At 40.3% G+C, this 15,557-nt stretch overlaps 1 protein-coding gene across 1 annotated transcript; it reads left to right on the plus strand.

Annotated features, from left to right (window-relative positions):
* Positions 1–5,773: 5,773 nt before the first annotated feature.
* Positions 5,774–12,818, plus strand: LOC148346767 (delayed-rectifier potassium channel regulatory subunit KCNS3-like). The gene is made up of 2 exons (XM_088324857.1): positions 5,774–5,909; positions 8,651–12,818. The coding sequence occupies exon 2, from the start codon at positions 8,655–8,657 to the stop codon at positions 10,128–10,130; it is 1,476 nt and encodes a 491-aa protein (XP_088180983.1). The 5' UTR covers positions 5,774–5,909; positions 8,651–8,654; the 3' UTR covers positions 10,131–12,818.
* The last annotated feature ends 2,739 nt before the right edge of the window (positions 12,819–15,557 follow it).

Consider the following 15,557-nt stretch of genomic DNA (forward strand, 5'->3'; position numbering starts at 1 on the left):
GAATGAGTTGTATGTCTCTGTGTGCCCTGCAACTGGCTGGCAACCAGTGTAGGGTGCCTACTGCCCGAAGAAAGCTGGGATGAGGATAAGCGGTGCAGATAATGGATGGATAATATAATATAATATAAGCTATAATATAATATAATGTAATGTATATAATACATTATAATCAAATTAAATTATTACTTTATTTTTTAAATACAATACTTATTATTTTCTGGTAAAGCAAGAAATAATGATAATAATAGTAGACTAAAATATAATATTTTTAGTAAAAAAAGAAAACACCATAATATCTTGCTCATATATTAATGTTTTTTTTTTTTCATTTTTTCCAACTACATTTCTAAAATACTTTTTTCATTAAATAAAAAAAACCACTGGCTCGAAACATACTGTTTTAAAGTAAAATACGAAAAATAGGTATTTAAAATTAAAGTTTTTTTTCTACGTTACAAATGAATTTCTTAATAAAGTGAGAGCAAATTATACATAAAATTAAAAAAAGTAAGAGAAAAAAATATCAAACTATCATTAGTATGAATGCAAATGTTTATTTTGTTGTATTGCATTATGTTTTCTGGTATAACATCCATCCATCCATTATCTGCATCGCTTAACATCAGTAGGGTTGCCGGGGTGCTGGAGCCCTGGAGCCCATCCCAGCTATCTTCGGGCAGTGGGGAGGGGACACCCTGAACTGGTTGCCAGCCAGTCGCAGGACACACAGAGACGGACAACTCACCTGCTTATTCACACTTAGGGACAATTTTGACCTGCCAATTCACCTTACATGCATGTTGGTGGGAGTAAACCGAAGTGCCCGGAGGAAACCCATGCAAACATGGGGAGAACATGCAAACTCCACACAGGAAGGTTCGATCTCATGACCTCAGAACTGTGCCACACATGCGTTAACTGGTAGAACACAAAAAGTAGTATTTAAAATATAAATATAGTTTTTCGGAGTTTTAAAATGTATCAATGTACAATGAGGGAATATTTAACAAAAAACTAAAAACCAAAGAGGTAAAAAAAACAACCTTAAGAGCTAAATAATACAAACAATTATTTATATTCGTAATTGTTCATTTTACTGTACTGCACCTTATTTTTCTGGTAAAATATGAAAAGTGGTACATGTACAAAAAAATTACTTTTTTCTGTTCTAAATGTAATTATCATATAAATCAGAGAAAAATGAATACAAAATTAAAAAAACAATAACTAAGATAAAAAAAATGATTGATCTTGTCATGAGTGCTGATTCGGGGCACCTGCGACTGCCCCGTTGGCACCAACAGCGCTGGTCGCTGATTGGTTCCCTGACTCCTTTTAAACCCCCGGCTTTCAAGAGGAAGCTGTCAGACCGTCCTGCGAACTCACGCTTTTAGCTACGCAAGCTCTGTACCTTCCAACATTCTCCTGCCCTGTTTTCTCCTGCCTGATACCTGTTGCCGACCTGTTACTGGACCCGTTTCTGCCCTGCTTTTCCGTCCCGGCCATCGACTTGTTTTGCCCTGTTTCCTGCCTGATACCTGTTGCCGACCTCTTTTCTGGACTCGTTACCGCCCGTCCCAGCTATCAAACAGTTTTCCTGTTGCCTACGACTATCCTCGCTCGACACAGAAGTGCCACTTCCACGTTCCTGCCATCAGCTAACCGTGTCCGACGATCATCGGATCGTGGAAGCAAGCACTCTTTCACAATAAAACTGAGTAAAAATGAACGCTATTGGGTCCTGTCTCCGTTTCTGGCTTGTGACCGATCTAGTATGTGATTAAAAGATAAAAAATTCAGACTTTAAAAATAAAGATATAAAACTAATTTCCTGTGAAGAATCAACAATAAGTGGGACACAATCATGAAGTGGAACACACTTTATTGGATTTTTTAAACTTTTTTAACAATTAAAAAATGAAAAAGTGGGTGTGCAAAATTATTCAGCCCCTTTACTTTCAGTGCAGCAAACTCAGTCCGGAAGTTCCTTGAGGATCTCTGAATGATTCAATGTTGATCTAAATGACTAACGATGATAAATGAAATCCACCTGTGTGCAATCAAGTCTCTATATAAATGCACCTGCACTGTGATAGTCTCAGAGGTCTGTTTAAAGCGCAGAGAGCATCATGAAGAATGAGGAACACACCAGGCAGGTCCGAGATACTTTTATGGAGAAGTTTAAAGCTGGATTTGGATAGAAAAAGATTTCCCAAGCTTTGAAAATCCCAAGGAGCACTATGCAAGCAACAAAATTAAAATAGAAGAAGTATCAGACCACTGCAAATCTACCAAGATCGGGCCGTCCCCCTAAACTTTCAGCTCATACAGAGAGAAAACTGATCAGAGATGCAGCCAAGAGACCCATGATCACTATGGATGAATTGCAGAGCTCTACAGCTGAGGTAAGATAATCTGTCCATAGGACAACAATCAGTCGTATACTGCACAAATCTGGCCTTTATGGAAGAGTGGCAAGAAGAAAGCCATTTCTTAAAGATATCCAAAAAAAATATATATCAGTTTCGTTGTGTGCAAAACTGATAGAGACATACACCAAGCGACTTGCAGCTGTAATCACAGCAAAAGATGGCGCTACAAAGTATTAACTCAATGGGACTGATTAATTTTGCACACCCACTTTTTCGTTTTTTATTTGTTACAAAAGTTTAAAATATCCAATAAAGTGTGTTCGACTTCATGTTTGTGTCCCACTTATTGTTGATTATTCACAGGAATTTATTTTTTCTTCTCTCCTTATCATCTTGTTTTCCCTTTTTTACTTTAGTTTTTTTTCCTTTTTTTCTTTTTTCCTAGCTTTTGAATTATTTATTTTTTCTTCTTTTATTTGACCTTTTATTTATTTTTAAACTGTCCTTACCACAACATCTGTCACGAAGCAGAACGGGAAGCAGGAGGTAGGAACTCATTTGCGTAGATGTCCTCACACTTTAATTGAGAAAGAAAAGTTGTCCAAAACACAAACGGACCAGACCAAAAAACAAAATGGGTCAAACACAGGCAAAACTACAAACTAGGCATTTCCAGAATTAAACAGAACTTGCAGGAATCTCTCAGAATGTTACACTAAAGTGCAACAAAGTCCAACAAGCACAACAAGTATGACCAAGCATAAACAAGTTTTCAACAACGATCTGGCAAAGCGCAGTTCAAAAGAGAACATTTAAGTACCCATAGAAGTAATCAGTAAATTCGAGTCAGCCAGTGTCAAGGGGCGGTGCCAGCTGGGCGCCATGGCAACCGTGCAGAACCTGACAACATTCACTTTCTTTCGGTGGCCACTTGCCACTCCTGTTCCACTTTGGTAACACCCCTGGTCCGCCGGCAAAATCACAACACTATCCAATCAAAAGTTGAGGATCAGCATCCAAGTTATATATCTTAGACACATCACAGTTGGGTCAAGGCCTAAGTGACATTTGAACAGCACAAAATCTTTGCCATTAAGAAAATGAGTTGCGCAACACTCAAGGTTTCTGTGTTATGGGTGGCCTTGGTTCGGGAAAATTGTCCCATTTGTGGCCTGCACTGTCAAAGATGAAATGACATTTCCTTGAACCTACTGACGTTCATACTCAGGGTTGGGAGGATTACTTTAAAATGTAATCTGATGCTGTTACCGATTGGTTGTTTGGATGCCATAATCACTTGCGTCATTGGGGTACCATTTTCTGTACAGCCTGGTGGCGCCTATCCCTCAAGATATGTTTCTACCCGGTCTCGAAACAGGGACTTTTATGTGTTAGGCGAATGCGCTAACCAATGTTGTTAATTATTAATTTTTTTTTTCGGTTTGAACAAATTTATTGACACTAAAAACAGAAAACAATCATGACAATCTCAACAGCAATTAAGCACATTCACAATATTATATTCCAATATTACGTTTTTAACAGCAAACACAAAGTGAGGTTTGAACAAACCTTCTCGAAAATCAAACATATTCACAATTTCATTATATAACATCTTTGTTAGTGTCAATAGATCCGTCCAGGCCAAAGTCGATTGTCCTCGGTCTGAACAAATCCACTGACACCAACAGCAGCAAAACACAGCCATCAAGCATATTCACATTTTTTTTATATTTGACAATATGACGTGACGATATGACGTTTTAACATTTTTTCCTGACATTTTCAACATCAATTAAACAATTTCAGAGTTATTTTCTTTTAACAGTAGTTAACCAGCGTGTAAAAGGCAATACTATTGTGCAAGGGCATAGCTCTGCCATCCCACCCTCCCAAGCAGCATTCTTCCAGTCCTCTGTGTGGGTCCTTTCCCTTCTGCGTGGGTCCTCTCCCTTCTGGGTTCCACAACCCAGGCCGTTGCTGCCAGGACTCCCACAGTGTAGCTCCGGCTCCCCCCTCCGGGTGGGTGCAGACGAGTCTTCTTTATGGCTGCGTCCTAGGCCCGCCGCTCGCAGATTGTATGGTATCTGCAGCCATTTGGAGCACAGCCACGGGGGGGATCTGCCTGCACCTCCATACCAGCAGGTTTCTGGAGGTCCAGATGGCGTCCTTGATGGCGGCGAGAGTGAGCCAGTCCCCGGCAAAGTCGTTCCGAGGCCTCCTCGACCGACTCACCCCGTAAAGCACGTACTGTGCATCAGGGACCTCTCCCGCTGGCAAGTCCGGGAACTTTCCTAGTTGTTCGGCCATTGTCCACAAGACCTGGGCAGCGCTGCACTCACAAAAAAGGTGCCTCACCGACTCCTGGGCGCCACAGCCAGGTCGAGTGCACGTCGAAGTCGCTGACATTCCTCGGTGGTGCATTACAGCTCTGACTGGGAGAACCTCATGAGCCACCATCCATGACAAGTCTCGTAGTCTGTTTGGGAGGGCAGGATGATTGACGTTGCTCCAAACCGTTGTGGATTCGCCAAACGCAAGCCCCCGCACAGGGCTTACTGTAGCTCGCTCTTGCACAATAGCAATAACTGAATATGATCACATTAAAGATATGCAACTTGATTACTTTGAATTACTCCAATTCCAAATATGCTATTATAAGACCAAATAAACTAAATATATCAAATATTCATAATATTTAAAATGACTACCTTTTTTAAGATAAGTGAACAATGAAAACTAAATAGAGGAAACCAAAATCAGGTGTGTTGTGCTTGTAGGCAAGTTAAGTTAAGTAATTTTTATTTGTATAGCCCTTTATCACAAGAAGTCTCACAGTACTGCACGGAATTGTCTCTATTGTCATTGATATCAACATTGTGAAACATTGCATGCACTCCAGGGTAAAACATTTAAAACCAATTCTGTCTTTCTCTTAAACCTACTAGCCTGGCCCCAGTGAGATTTATTTTCCCAAGCATGTGGCCACCAGCCAAAATGAGTTTAACACCCCTGCGCTAATTAGTAACAAAAAGTACCTCCCAGCTCAAAAAGGTTTGGAGAACCCTGATTTATGCCAATAACGCCAATGCTAGTTTGTCTTAGTTGAGATAATTGGTGTAAAACGCTGTTTCTATCATTCTAACTAACGCGCAGCGACATTTTTACAACAAAGCAGCAAACTAAAGGGTGATTTTGTAAGGTGATGGATGGGCATAAACTCCAGAGACATAACTATTTTTATACAAGCCATTAAAAAGTCAATTTGCCATAATATGTCCTCCATAAAAACATTAAATTATGACTTTCCATGTCAGGCCTTTAGATGAGGTCACATGGAGCGTGACATCATCAACTCCCTCCCTCCCTGCCTTCCTTTTTCTCTATCTTGCACTCTGCAAAAGGCAGCAAAGGAGCGGCATGTCCCGCTTCCTTCTCTCCTCCCTCTTTCCATGAAGTCGCCGTCGTTCCGAGAATGTGACAGAAGAGAAACGAGCGCAAATTCTGATTTGATGGCAAACGAACGTCCAAATCCTGGTAAGTTTGCCTCCACCATGCTTCTGACTCACATTTGTGAGGATGCAAACTGTGTCTTCGGGTCTCAAAGTGTGTTTTGGGGTCAACTTGTTGCAAAGGTTCTTTGGAGAATCCTCATGTTTGCCAAATCTGATTGACAAGACTGGGGAACCTTGGTTCTTGAGAGTTAGAGTCCTCCTACACTGCTGATTTTTTGAACAAGATCTTTCTCAGACCGTCTTCGATACTGTATTGTACTACTCTCTGGTCTCCCGAAGAACAGCATGAAGAGCCCACAGATAATACGAAATGCTGCAGCGAGGCTTTTAACTAAGACAAGAACGTGTCATCACATTACCCTGATTTTAGCTGTGAGTTTAAGATGTGGTATTAATGTTTTGTTGGTATTACACAAAATTATGCAAGGACTTGCCCCCTCATATCTTTCAGATTTAATTTCCCCCTATGTTACTGTTCCGAACCTTCACTCCAAAAATGCTGGTCTGCTAGTAATTCCAAGAGCCAAAAAGAAATCCACAGGTACGTAACCAGGAGCCATGGGTTGCTCTGCCATTTGATCTAAAACCTCAATGGAACTTAATGAGAATGAAACTTAAAACATACCTGTATTCAATAACTTATGAATGATGTTGATCGCGGGAAGCTGTCAACCAGACATTCTGTCAGGAACCAGGAACAGAGACGGGAACCCAATTGCGTTAGTTTCTTAGTTTTATTTGAAAATAGACGTAAGCTGGCACCCACGATCCAGTGATCGTTGATTGTGGGGAGCAGGTCGCAGGTCAAGTGGCACTTCTCTGGCGAGCCATAGCGGTGTCGAAGAGGGAAAAGCAGGTCGGGTTACCGGGGCGCAGGAGCAGAGACATGATCAAACGGAAACAGGTCGAAGCCGGGAAACGTACGGAAGTCAAAAAACAGGGAGTCAGGTTTGGAAGGTTTGCCTTAGCGGGTGCTGAAGGTTCGCAACGATCTGACGCCGGTAACAGGAAGTCGGGGGGTTTAAAAGGTGGCAAAGAGACAATCAGCGACTAGGGCTGTTGGCGCGACCGGGGCAGCCGCAGGTGCCCCGAATCAGTAATCATGACACATTCTGTTATTAGCTATATTTCATGTTGCTGATGTCTGTGTATTGTTTGTTGATACCCTTGCAACATCCATTTTGGCCTAGTCATCCTGGAAGGGCGATGACCTCATGTGCGCACAATCTTAAGATTTCTTCGTTTCCTCATGCTGAGGTGTATGAGTTTTTGTTTGGACTCATGTAGGTTTTATATCAGGGAATGGTGTAATAATGGTATGTAGTCTGTACATCCCTTCTTGTGATAAAGGGCGTCACAAATAAACACTGATTTGTCTTAACTTGACTCCTGCAGAGCTACTATAGGGAAAAATAAAGCTGTTTGAGGAGGGAGACATGAAAACAGGTGGGACTAGGTTTTACTTGAGCATTTGTGTGTATAGAGTATTGATTCCTCCCATTTGAATGCAGTTTGCACCTTGTGTAGTTTTCTATCTTTTATTCTATTTATTCTGACAGTCTTTAATATTTTTAAAGCCTTTATTGCATGTTTATCCTAGAGTGCAATGTCTAATTTCATTGCATAGTGTTTCACAACGCTGATATCAACAGTGTCGGGCATGTTACGCTAAAAATGTAATTAGTTATAGTTACTCACTACTTCTTCCAAAAGGAACTGAGTTAGTAACTAAATTACTCTATAATAAAAGTAACTAATTATGAGAAAAAGTAACTATTTCTGTTTTTTTAAAAACAATATATTGTATGTCAAATAATTTGTAAATTTCTGAGCAGTATTCAAGTCAGTTGAATAGAGAAGAATGCACAAAAACGTACGTAAACACGCACAAAATGGTACGTAAACACTCACGAAAACATACGTAAGAACGCACGAACATGTCTGAAAGAACGCCCAAAAACGTTTGTAAAATGTACGGAAGAACGCACAAAAAGGTAGGTAAACACGCACGAAAATGTACGTAAGACAGCACTAAAACGTACATAAACACTCACAAAAACGCAAGTAAATACAAAAAACGTAGATTAAGGGGGATCTTTCTGATTTTTACTAGTCATCGGGTGAACTTAACCCCCCAAATCCAACTCTTCATGCTGAGCGTCATGCATGGAGGCAATGGGTACCAATGTGGTAAGTCTTAGGTATGAATAAGCTGGGGAATCGAAATTGCAACCTCCCAGTCTTGGGGCGGGCGCCTAACCCTAAGGCCACCAAGCTGGTCACAAAATGTACGTCAACACACACACAAAAAGTTTGTAAATACAAACAAAAACGTACATAAAGGCACACACGGAAATGTACGGGAGAACACACAAAACATACCTAAACACGCACAATAATGTACGTAACGCATCACTTTTGACCGGAAGTACAGGTAACGACATCGTACCGGCAAAAAAAGTAATTAGTTAGACGACCCCATTACTGAAAAAAATAATGCCTGTATTTAATGGTTTTATTTAAAGATACAAGCCAATATAATTCAATAAAGGAAAATAAATTTGCATATTTGTGGAAAATCATCTGCCAATACAATAAAAAATTGTTCAATTGAGAGGAAGTACATGCTTTGATTTTACATTAATATATTTTTAAGGTATTCTTTTAAATCAAGTTAAGTTTCTTCCAGGACCCGTGTACTAGTACTGTACCCAGATTTGAAAACAACTGCTTTTATGTGTTCTACTTCCTGTGTGTCCTCAGGACTATGGGCTATGGACAAATCCTCCATGATGGGCAGCAGCTCCGCTTCAACGTGGGCGGGCTTCGCTTCGAGTTGCCCGGCGACACCTTGCAGCGATTTCCGCACACCCGCCTGGGCCGCTTACTCCGTTGCAGAGGCGAGGCGGCCATCTTGGAGTTGTGTGACGACTACAACGCCGCTGATGAGGAATACTACTTCGACCGGAACCCCTCGGTTTTCCGGGCGGTGCTCAACTTCTATCAGACGGGACGGCTCCACATGATGGAGGATGTGTGCGTATTCTCCTTCAGCCAAGAGATTGAGTACTGGGGCGTGCAGGAGTTCCACCTGGCAGACTGCTGCAACAACTGGTTCCACGAGAGGAAAGAGTACATGAACCACCGAGACTGGGACGCCAGAAGCGAAGATGGACGGCAGCCAAGTTTTGACTCATCCTTGGCCGAGCTGTCGGCTGTAGACCTGGACCTGGCCCGCTTCGAGGGTTCCTGGTGCGCGGAGTTACGGAGCTATGTCTGGCTCCGGCTTGAAGACCCTGGTCACTCTCGGGCGTCCAAAGTTATCGCTTTGGCCTCCCTAAGCGTTGTCTTGACGTCCATCATCGCAATGTGCGTCCACAGCATGCCCGAGTTCCAGCAGGTGGATGACAACGACAAACCTATTGAAGACCCAGTCCTGGCAGTCCTGGAGGTCATCTGCATCGTGTGCTTTTCCGCAGAGTTTATCGTGCGATTGATTGTAGCCCCTTCCTGTCGAAAATTTCTCTGGAACCCTTTGAACATCATCGATGTGGCTTCCATCCTGCCTTTCTACGCAACCATTGCTTTGGAAAAGGCCGATGGGGAGGACAGCGAGGAAAACGAGGACATTGAGAACATGGGGAAGGTAGTGCAGGTCCTCCGACTCATGAGAGTCCTCCGGATCCTCAAACTGGCCAGGCACTCAATCGGGTTGAGGGCTTTAGGGGCTACTGTGCGACACAGCTACAATGAAGTAGGGCTCCTCCTCCTGTTCCTCTCCGTCGGTATCTCAATATTCTCTGCACTGATCTACTTCGCAGAAAAAGAGGAAAAAGACACAGACTTGGGTACTATCCCATCCTGTTGGTGGTGGGCCACCATCACCATGACCACAGTGGGCTTCGGTGACACATGCCCCGTCACCCTGGCAGGGAAGATAATCGCTACCGTGTGCATTATTTGTGGCCTTTTAGTAGTGGCTTTGCCCGTTACTATCATTTTTAATAAGTTCTCGAAGTACTACCAGAGGAACCAAGCCATCGAGCATCAGGCGATCACCAAACCTGAGAGACAAGACCCAGAACTTCCTTATTACAGCATCAGGGACTTGTTCACTGAGAGGATGTACCCTTTCCTCGGGAGCATGGCACTTAGGAACAGTGTAAGCAGCGCCGGGGATGAGACGGATGCCTCTAGTGTACAGGACATTGACATGTATAGTGCAGATACCTGTGAAAATTAAGTTGTAATGAAAGTGTAACTAAAAAACAATGAATCTGTTTTGGAATGTGTCAAAACAAGCATAATTGTATCAAAAACAGGTAGCGGTTCACAACAAATTTCGGCCTGATTAAACCGATAACGGAGAAAATTTATGTCATAGTCTGATAGTTGGTCACTTAGAGCCACACAGTAATATTCTGGGACGTGTTCACCAGAGCTATAGCAAAAAAAAAAAAAATGTTTTAGAGTGCATCAACTAGGGCATGGGTCTCCAACTTTTTCAAGCTTGGAGCTACGTTGTGTTGCTAATTAGCGCAAAGACTACCCAGTTTGATGTGAATTTCTCAAATAGAAACTTAACTGGATGGCTTGCTAAATATCGAAAAATGTAGCTTGATACTTAGCTAGAAAGGTAAACAGGTAAATGGGAGGGCACAATTTACCTTGATAACAAGCAAAAAAGATCAAATGTTAGCTAGATAGCGTGAAAAAAAAATAAAAAGAAAGCTAGATGTTTTGCTAAATAGTGAAAAAAAAGGAAGTTAGCTAGCTACAAAGCTACTGAGGTAGCCAGATAGCTAGCTAAAAAAACATTTCTTGTTCATTCGCTTTATTAAACCCATACATTGGAATTTAGTTTGTTGTTTTTCCTGTAAAAATAATCAATAAAAAAATGAATGAATCAATTTGTTTAATACATGACTAGATTATTATTGTCATGTCATTAGCTGCACCGCTTATCCTCAGTAGGGTCGCGGGTCTGCTGGAGCCCATCCCAGCAATCATCGGGCAGTGGGCAGGGGACACCCTGAACTGGTTGCCAGCCAATCGCAGGGTACACAGGGACAGACAACTCGCTCGCTTATTCACACCTAGGGACAATTTGGACCGGCCAACACACCTGAAATGCATGTCTTTGGAATGTGGGAAGAGAAACCGGAGTGCCCAGAGGAAACCCACGCAAGCACGGGGAGAACATACAAAGTCCGCACAGGATGTCCGGTAGCTGGATTTGAACCCACACAGGAGGTGCCCAAGACCTTAGAACTGTGTCGCCGTGCTGCCCCCTAGGTTATCATTATATTCTCTAAAATAATTGCTTAAAAATAATTAACAATACTTAAATAGATATGTTTTGTCCATGAACCCATTAATTGGAATTTCTATCTATCTATCTACTTTTATTTGAATTTCTAAAATATCAGCTGCTCATGTTATTACTATGTTCTAACTATGTTACTACAATGTTAATTTATGAAAAAATAGGGTAAAATGGTCTCAGTTAACCAATCATTTAACTAGTTAACCAATCATTTTACTAGAAAATCATAATGACCCATGGTGATCTATTTTCAGAATAGGTCTGAGGGCACCTTAACTATCCTTAGGGGAACCCTTGTGCCCCTGAGACCCCTGAAACCAGGTAGGGATGCACGCCAATTATCGCCTTGATATTAACCGATAACACCAATAAATGACTTCGGCTATCGATCATATAATTAGTTCCTTTTGAGCCTATTCCAAACCAATAGTGTTTTTCTGAGACGTGTTTACTGGAGCAATAGGATGCTGTTTTATTTAAGAACCCTGCAAAAACTACATTCTCACTAAATGTCTGTAATTTTGCCTTTTTCTAAAGGGACAGTACGTTGAGAAATTTGCATTTACTTTTGATAAATCAGGCCTCTCCTACGGGGAGCTGAAAAAAATGATCAGGCATCTTTCTGCTATTGGTACCCCAAAATCCAAACTTTAAATTGGCAAAAAACAAACTGCAACAATTAGAAGAAAAATTGTGTGTTTTTGTCACTTTGTGTCCAGTTTGTATTCTCCTTTTGTGCTTTTTAGCACTCATGTTCAATTGCACGACACAACACAGCTACATCTGGTTGTCAAATAATGCACATTGTACCTTTAGAAACGTTTAAGATTTCTTAATTAAAAAAACATTGAAATTATTTTGAGTTTTTTTTTTAGTAAAATCAGAAAAATAGTATTTTTAAAATTATCTCTTTTTTTTACAGTTTTACACATTTATTTTTCATTGTTCCAGTACTAGGTTAAGGTATCAAGCTTATTCTTAGCCTGTATTATTAGGTAGCGATGTTTGCAACAACAGTTATGCACGAAAATTATTTAAAATTAGAAAAATTATATACTATCCGCCATATCAGAACATAAGTAATTAATAGTATCTTTTTATCCAACAAGAAAAACAAATTACAAGTATATAATTAAATGATATTACTAACAAGCAACAAAATGGTATGTAGCAAACAACATATATACTGGCCATATAATGCGTTCACGATGTAATGATATTGTTTGTCAGTATCTGTATTGGTCTGGAGGAAACAGGACTATATTAGTTGGGGAAAAACATTATTGTGCATCCCTCTGATATACTGTATACCTACAGCCTTTTGTTGGCCTTTATTTTGATATATCAGTATTTACATCAGTAGCCAATCAGCTATCACAAACTAGAAATTAAAAACCTGAAATAAAAAACTTCTGGTAATTTTTCCTGTCACATTATAATGTGTGCTTCTCATTTATTTTCTGTCATGCCCGCCCCAGGAGGAAGAAAACCTCTTGCGCCACCCCAAGCACCTGTGATTTAAATTATAACTCGTATAGTGACTTGGGTTCAGTTTCCTTGACTACAAGAACCACAACCGGAAAAAATGCTTTATTCATGTCATAATTGGATTAATTACATTTCTACTCACTACACTATCTCATACTGGTTTCAAGTATGAGTATATTAAGTTTAGTCAAGCTTGGTCAAAAACATATTAAACGCAACATGTTCCCAGCGATGGTTTCTGTTTTTTTTTTCCTTCCGAGGAGAAAAAAACAAAACAAAAGTAACAGCACTAAAACACTGCATCCCTTCCCATTTACCAGGGAATCACTTGAACCTGGCTGGAGGGCTGAAAGGCCATTTTCTTCTTGACCAAACAGCAATGATGCATGCAGCAGGCTTCTAATGTTGGTGTGGAGCTTTTTTCAGGATTTTTTCCCCGAGTAATCTCTTATTGATTTGCCCACTCGCTTAAAGTCCCGACTTTAGCAAAACAGTCTCGAAAGGAAAACGCTGTCTTGGTAAACATCCATTGATGCGCCACTAGTGCTCGCTGCAAGAACATTAAAATACATTCCGTGGTCATTTCAGTAAACATTCAGATTTCTTAAAAAAACGTATTCATTTATTTTGTGGCGAATATTTCAGTATTTGTAGTAATGTACTGGATAAAACCGGTATTTATCTTTATTTTTTCTTCTATTGTTTTCCCCCAACCCCAGCTCTTTTCTTTTCCTTTTTCCGAGCTTTTGAATTATTTTTTTCACGTTTCCTCTTTTTCTTAGTTATCATGCTTGTGTTCTTCTTCTTTTTTTCTCTTTTTCATTTTCTCTATTCTTTTGTTTCCCTTTTCCCTGCTTTTTAATTCTTTTTTCTTGCTTGATTATTTTTTTCTTCCTTTTTTTTATTTTTTATTTTTTCTTTTATTTTTTATTCTTTTGTTTGTCTGTTTTTTTCTATTGATTAGCCCACTAGCTCAAAGTCCCGACTTTAGCAAAAAAGGAAAACGCTGTCTTGATGCTCCACTAATGATCGATGCGGTAACATTAAAATACATATTCCAGGGTAATTTCAGAAACGTATTCAGTGCTAAACCTATACCATTATTAGATGTTAGTGATCGATACAGAATATTAGTATTAAGAGGAGGCAGAGAAAAACATAAATACACAAAAATCCCTGTGTTTTGGGGGTAGGGTATTTCACCCATCTTCATGGATTTTAAATAAATCAACCCCCAAATAATGAATAAATTCATCATTTGAGATAACTTTTTGTGAAATACACATCCAAAGCAAAATGTTAGGTCGTTTAATACAAAATAACTTGGTTGCTCATGGGTTCATTAACAAGAAAATCATTTTACACAAAAAAAAGAAGAAAAAGCATCTACTCTTTAGCGTATAGCTGCCAGCATGACTCATTAGCATCAGCTCGTCAGCAAGCAGCCAATAGCCTGACTCGTTACTATGTAGCAGATAGCATTCTCGTTGGCATTTAGTTGTTGGCATGCCTTTTGCACATAGTTACACTTCATGTGGGTCACTGACCCAATTGGGCCTCCCCTGGAAACTTCCCTGGTAACATGGTGCCCAAGCTTCCCCATTCAAAATGAATGGCCCCATTCATTCCGGATGGGAAAATTGTGAGCCCATTCATTCACAATGGGAGAAACTTTCCATTGATAACTTCATGTGCCTACATACGACTTGTACTCACAGGTGAAACTTAATTGCTGGTCTAATAATCGTCTTGTAGGCAGAATTGCTTTAAATGATATTTATTTTGATTACAATCTATTTTAGTGGGGATCGAATCAGCCAACAGATGGTAATCAAAATTTCCCACTCAATTTAGTTCCCAAAATACAGTCTCCTTTTATTCTAAAGGAAGCAATCCTCTAAACATATTGTATTTTAGCTTTGAATGATTGATTTTGCCGTTCATTTATAATGATAATGATTGACCGGTACAAAGGAAAAATACATAGGCACACAAATAGATAATGCAATGTGGTTTGATTCTTAACCAACAACCCTGAGCTTCAACCTTCCTTGTCCCCCTAGTCCAGGAGGGGCCAAGGCCAGAGCACCGCTCTGGGCCACTGTCCTTGGGGCCAGGCACAAAGGGAACGAGCGCTTTTAAATTTAGCTGATGTCATCAGTCACTGAAAGCATTACCTGTAACCGGGTGGAGTTCCTGTTCATGCTTTTCAAAATAAAGTTCTCCAATTGGTTGATTGATATTGGGCAAAATTTCATTCGAAGACACAATGAAATAAATCTATGGCATGAAACATGACACGTATATGCAAATAAGAAATGTGAATTTCCCTTCGGGGATGAACAAAGTATCTATCTATCTATCTATCTATCTATCTAAATCTTTGGATTTTAAATCTGTATTACACTGTCTGGTCACTTCTTGTGGATGAAGGGGCTCTGGTATGCCCTGCTCTTGTGTGCACTTCAGGAAAAAGGACAAGTCTTGTGAACAAATGGTGGGTCTTTTGAGATTCATCCTTATTTTGGCAGACTTTGTGGTTGGAAAAGGCTCCTGGGAAATATATTTGTGGCAGTGTAGACTTCTACAGTCCGTTTGTATTAAAATTACCCAGGGAGCAGTCCAGACTCTGCCCCACCTTATTGGATACCTCTATAAATAAATAATACAATAATAATGTTAAACACATAAAACTCTACAGGTCTTCCTGGACTACACGGCAAATGGAAGCGCCATTAAATTGGGGGCGATGGTTGCGAGTAAATGTAAATTACCCATAAAGGTCAGACTGGCTGCGTCAGCACAAATGCCAGCGTGTCCTTGTGTTTCTATCCGACACTGTGACTTCGTGCCCCG

This window comes from Urocampus carinirostris, chromosome 20 (assembly GCF_059441175.1).
Source record: "Urocampus carinirostris isolate Australia breed hairy pipefish chromosome 20, RoL_Ucar_1.0, whole genome shotgun sequence".
Classification (NCBI taxonomy): domain Eukaryota; kingdom Metazoa; phylum Chordata; class Actinopteri; order Syngnathiformes; family Syngnathidae; genus Urocampus; species Urocampus carinirostris.

Bases quoted from the DNA above. Each gene is read 5' to 3' on its own strand.
- LOC148346767 (XM_088324857.1), top strand. From the start codon at position 8,655: ATGGGCTATGGACAAATCCTCCATGATGGGCAGCAGCTCCGCTTCAAC.